A 6,000-nucleotide genomic window follows, 5' to 3' on the forward strand; every position below is an offset into this window, starting at 1 on the left:
CTGTGTGTCTCTGCATCTGTTTCTGTTGCTCTCATCATCTGCCTGTTGTCATTTATTCTCTGTGACACTAATAAACTATGGGAACTTTAAGGACAGGGTCTTACTCATCCTTTCATTCTAGTGAAGCACGCCCATCACATAATACATGTGCAGTAAATATTTGCTGAGTACATTATTAATTTGTGACTATGTACAATGTTTTATTAAAATAAGTTTCAGACTACTGACAACCACTCCATCATTATGGAAACTATATAAGTCAAATTCTATTATAAGGCCTATTATCAAACAATGAAGTTCTTACAGAGTCTCAGTTGAAGGTCTACTTATTTCAAGCCATTCAGTATAACATTTCAGTACTACTCAAAGAATATAAACGTTCCCTGGAACAAAATCCTACCTGTAGCTGTTTCTCCTAAGGGTCTGGAAGTCTCTTGGATTTCAGAAACTGATCCTGTCATTGATCTGTCCCCCAGTGCTTGCAGTGACTTACTAGGGAGACAGGGACGAGGTGGAAAAGTAAGAAGACAGAGGACCTGATTATGGATACGGTCACATGGAGATTCAAGGGTACTCTCTCCTTGCTACATCCTCTACCTAATCCTACCTCCAAAAAGGAAATAATTAAAATCTAAGCCAATGTGAAAAATAATGATTGTGGGTGATGTGTCTGTTCAGTGGCATATGTTATCGAAAAAAGTATTGTTTCCCTCATTCCTTAACAAAGCTTTTGCTCAAAAAATCTTGTTAAATTATATAGCATCTGTTAAGATATTAACCTGCTCTGAGAGCCACATTGGTTCATTGTTGTTTTTTTAAATCACAATTTCCTGACTAATCCTTTATTTGGATTTCCACACATGTTCCTACAATTAGAATAAGCACTTGATGGATACACTTCTATGAACCCAATTTCTATGTGACATTTCCCAAGTAGCACACATCCAGCTGGTGGCTGTATTTTTAAAATGATTGTTTGTCCTGCCCTCTAGGAACTTACAGTTGAATAAGACAAACAAATAAATACACAGTGACCAGAAATGCATATTTGTGGGTACAATCATGGCAGCCAGGCACTGAAAAAAATGGATTTCAGAAAGAACATGAGCCCAAAAGACTTAATCTTCAAATCAAATATAGATTTGACTTTTGTTTTCTTATTAATTATGTGGTTTTGTTTTATTTAAAATGCACAAACAGCACATTCTGATGTAATGAACACTGATTTAATAAATGACTAAGTTCTTTGGGGCTGTATAACCATTTAGATAAATCTCTAATTTTCCCATAATATTGACAGGTTTTTAATAGTCTTTTCTCTGGTTTCTCTTTCCCCTTACCCAACACATATCACCCAGAATTTTAATCTAAGACATTTCAAAGAAAGACAAAGCCCCAAGATATTTTTTAAGGCTGATAATGAATACTGAGAGATAAATATCTTTCCAAAAAGGGATATTAATTTCATTTTTTAAACCTCTTTCTAAAATCTGCCAATCTAGGAAGAATACTGACTGATTAAGTCTAGAAATTACATTCCGTATGTTATTAGAATGGCTAGTGAATTCTCCTAATATAAGATGCACTTATTTCCAAAATATGTCTAGCACTGTTCAGAGAAGGAAGATCTGGCTTTCAAAGATTATGTTTTGAGATTAAAAATGAAAATAGTGACCTAAGTCTCTGAAGATTTGTAAGGCTGGCATTCCATCTATCTCAATAATACCTAACAAGAATGTCAAACGGTCAGAAACGGCCATAGTAAGCGGGTGCTTGCCGCTGACAGTGATTGCTGCATTTTGGGTGATGGGGAAGAGGATTTCCATTAGTTGAAGTGAAATACAATGCCCTGCCAGCTCTAGGTATCAGTGCATTCAATCCCCCTGCTGTGCCGTGTCCATTTTCTGTTTCTGCAATTAAAAATCAGTCAATACAAAGTCAAAATGTTGTACATTTTTCCCCTATCCCTTTCCCTGTCACTGTGTTTCCAGCTTCACCGGAAGAACATGTCACTATGGTAACCAATCCCTCTGGTGCACAGACCAAGTCAACCTTTCAAGCCGGATTGCCAAGCAGAGCAACATGAAATCAAAGGCCTCATTGCAACCACCAGAAGCCATGAATGCCATCCCCCTTTTTCAAAGTGGGGTTAATCATATGAGACGGAAGGACACCTGTCTTGTTCCAGGAGGCATTCAAGGAAGAAAATTCAAGAATGTCCTTCAGCAAGTCCTACCAGTTTTTGTCAGCCATTAGCAACATGAATTCTTCCCCACACTTCAACTAACTTCCTACCAATCCAATTTTTATGAAAGCAGAAAATGATGGATAAAACAACAACTTTATGAGTCTGAGAATCTGGAAACTGCTATAAAGTCACCCACTGTCAGAAATGATGCTTCTTGCTCTTGTTTTCCTACTTCTAAATCCAAACTCAAATCGCTCTCTGAATTCTCTAATATCCCATACTTTTACAAAGTCGTAGAGCTCCAAATGGGTCATTCTGCTCTAGTAAGAGACTAACTAGGAAGCGGATGTGATGTTTGTAATATTAATACACTCAAAACTAAATCTGCTAAAATCCCTAGTCATTCTTAAGAACCTACAAAACAACATTAAGATAGACCTACCTCACCTCAATCTGAGTGACTACCCAGACCATACCCACTGCTTGTCATTCTTAAACAGTTGACATTTTTTATTAACAATTTTTTCTGATCAATTTCAATATTTTTATAAATCAAAGAACATCTGTTCTCACAAATTATATTTAAACAGCATTAAACCTGCATTATAATATTAAACGATATTAAGAACTGTTTTCTATTTTGGCTTCAAAGATTACAGATAAGCAACATCATTTTTACCTTGCCATCATCATTTAATAGTTGAAGAGAATGAAATGGAGGGGAGAGAAAAAGAATCATAAAATCGCACCATATCTTCCAGGATGTAACTACCATAGAACACAACATAATCCCTCTTCCATGTATATCCAAACAGTATTTCAGTGGGTTAATGGAACAGGATGGTCCCAAAAGTATATATCATTCAAGACTTACAAATTGCATCAATAAGCAGACTTTTAAAAATGCATGTGATCGTATTAAAGTATCCAATAAAATTTTATCATTAGCAAATGCAGTTTTTTTTTCTGTTTTGGTACATGTCGGATATTTTGTACATAAGTTTTCTGAAAATACTTTTTTTTTTTTCTTTCTGCACTGCCTACCTTGGTGTTACTTGAAGAACTACTTTTTTGTGCTAGTTAGAACCTGATAATATTCAATGCACACAAGTCACTTCCGACAACCTCTTTCTCAAAAGGAGAAATCAAGAATTGCAGTATGATGCTAGTGGCCAACAGGCTTTAAGCTGCAATAGGGCAGGATCTGTGATTTATTGATGTTTATATGACCAATGCCTGCACCATACTTGGTAGAGTATAGCACTTAGCAAACGTTTCTGGTATGAATAAGACCTTCTATCTGAGATGTTTTCCCCAATTTCCCTTGATGACCCAGTTCAACATCTAAAATAAAGATTAAAACTGGGAGTCTGTCTACCCCGACACATCGCTCTTAAAGGGTTTCCTCTGCTAACAGCACAACATTGTAGATTCCCTTTCTTCTCAGAAACTGATGAAGCATTACCCTGGATAAAAACCCTGGGCCATGATTCCTATGGAATCAAACGCAAGACAAGGGGCCGGGTCGGAGAGAGGTTAAGCCTCCGTAAGCAGCTACTGGGGGGCAAGTTCTACCCCTTCAAGGCTCGGGCGGGCCTGGGTAACCTGACCTCCTGGAGCCGGGCGGCCTGGCAGGCTGCGGCCAGGCTAAGGAAAGAGACTGCTGCGAGGCCTAGGGGCGCGGGGCCCTCCGCGCTTACCTTTCCGAATGAGCGCGGCGATCTCGGGGTCGAAGCCCTGCCGGTGGCACTTCCTCCAGAGGCCCATGTTGGTGGAGTTGTACTGCCGGCTGCACTCGTCGGCGGGGCTCATGGCGAAGAGCTGCCGGCGATTCCGCGCGCGGAGGAGTTTGCCCTCCCAGCGGTCCAGGCGCGAGCGGCTCGCCCGCAGCGGCAAGTTGTTGTTGTTGTTGTAAATGAAGCCAGGGTCGACCCGGCGGGTGTTGAAGGCCTTGCACCTGTCCCTGTGCTTCCTGGCGTCCGTCTCGTACCAGTGGTCCGAGCAGATGGCCACGGCCAGCATGCCGAGGGCGCAGAGCGCTAGCGAGAGGCCCGTGTAGAGCAGTAACCTTCCGGCAGCCATGCCTCCGCTTGGCGGCTACACCATGGGCATGATCCGCCGCAGCCTCGCCTTCCCGACGCGCGCCCGGAACAAAGCGGCGGGCGGCGGAGCCAAGTGGGGAGGGGGACCGGAGGAGGACTCGCGGCGGCGCCCCCTTGGCCCCCACCTGCCGGTGCGCGGCCCAGGGGCTGCGGGGATGGGGGCGGGCAGCCTACAAAGTTCTGATCCGGAGAGGCTCCGGCCAGCTCCTGGGCATCCTCCTCCCGGGCAGGTGCAGCCTCCGGCGGCGGCGACGAACCGGACAAGGCCACCTCCCGCCCCCTCCCGGCCCCACAGGAAGCAACTGCTCCGAACCGGCCCCGTCGGCACGCAGCCCGGCTTCGGGCGCCGCTGCCCTCCGGCCGGAAACTAACGCCAAGTGCCCTCGGCTGTGGCGGGGCTGCTGGGCTTTCTCTGTGCAGGGCGGCGACGGGACGCACTAGCCCGGCTTTCCCGGGGTGGGCTGGGAGTCAGGAGGAGCCGCTCGGCAACAGGAGGAACTGGAATGCCCGCGATGCGGCCGGCCAGAGAAGGAAACCTCCAGATGTCAGGGCCGGCTGCCCCGAGTCCCGCCTAGGTCCCCCTCTCAGCGACTCTCCCCCTTCCGGTCTGCAAGCGAAGAAAGGTTCCTCTCTGGGTCCGGTCTTTAAAAAAAATCTCCGTGCTCTGGTCACCAGCAGGTCCGCTGCCGGGTCTGGCCAGCGCGCAGCGCTCAGAGGCGGGCTTCCCGTGGGCGCACGGTCCCGGCCGACCCTTCGCCACGAGATCCCGGGTCGTCTGCCTCTGGCCTCGCCATGCAGGCTGCCCCTAGGCCGACGGGCGGTCACGCAGACGCCTTGAACGGACGAGCGGTGTCTGGGTCTTCGCTGACTGGGCGGCCGCTGCTGCGCGTTGGAGGGTGCACCCGCAGGCCACACGGCGCGGGGCGCGGAGCTGGGCGCACGGCGCCTTTCAACACCATGGACAGGTCGCAGGACCGCGGCGCACCGCCCACCCGGCAGCCAGCCCCTGGGGCGTCATGCGGGTCTTCCCAGCGCGGTTTTCTTCCCCGAGTGTCCACCCCGCCGCCCCCAGAACTCTCCCGCGACGCCGCCGCCGCCTCACTTCATCTGGCTCCCGGGCAGCCCCGGGAACGTGCTGCCCAAGTGCAAAGAAAATGCTGCAGGCACCGAGGAAAACAGTGGCCCCGGCCTTTCAAAACAACCCGCCCCCTTCTCCCGCCACCTGAGCCCCGGCGCCCGAGCACCGCGTCTGCTCTGCCCAACTGGGGTCAGCCGCTCTCAGACTGCACCATTTTCTTCGCAGCCCACCCAGGGCCGAGATGTCGGCTCACTCGGCAGCGTGCAGAGAATCCGGTCCCTGCCTGGGCATCCCACCATCAGGCTCCCGGAGCCCGGGGGTCTCCGAGGTGAATGGGGCGAGGGTGGGGGAGGGAGGCTGGGTCGCTCTGCTTCCCCTCCCCGTCTCCTCTTCTAGCCGCGGCGACTCCGGGGCCTCGCGGACTCGGCGGGGGCTGAGCAGCGGGAGCCCAGGCTGCGCCCGGGGGGCTCGGGAAATCGCCTGGCCCGGGTGCGGGCGCCCGAGGAAGCCGCTGCCGCGCTCTCTCGCTCGGGCGCCGGGCGCTGCAGCCTTGGCTAAAACCCACAGACGAGAACACGGAGCGCGCAGCCAAAAGCTAGTGATGTCATCCGTGCAACGTGAGCCTCATCTCT

The 6,000-nt window shown here is 49.1% G+C and overlaps 1 protein-coding gene across 1 annotated transcript in view; it reads right to left on the reverse strand.

The window, feature by feature from the left end:
- The window catches only part of LOC112478681 (transmembrane protein 178B-like), a 189,104-nt gene extending 184,531 nt beyond the window's left edge, over positions 1–4,573 (reverse strand). Inside the window, exon 1 of the mRNA XM_025045845.1 lies at positions 3,889–4,573. Coding sequence (XP_024901613.1) covers positions 3,889–4,270 — 382 coding nt within the window. The 5' untranslated portion in view covers positions 4,271–4,573. The remainder of the gene's footprint in view (positions 1–3,888) is intronic.
- Between the last annotated feature and the right edge of the window lie 1,427 nt (positions 4,574–6,000).

This window comes from Pteropus alecto, unplaced genomic scaffold, assembly GCF_000325575.1.
Source record: "Pteropus alecto unplaced genomic scaffold, ASM32557v1 scaffold22, whole genome shotgun sequence".
Lineage (NCBI taxonomy): Eukaryota > Metazoa > Chordata > Mammalia > Chiroptera > Pteropodidae > Pteropus > Pteropus alecto.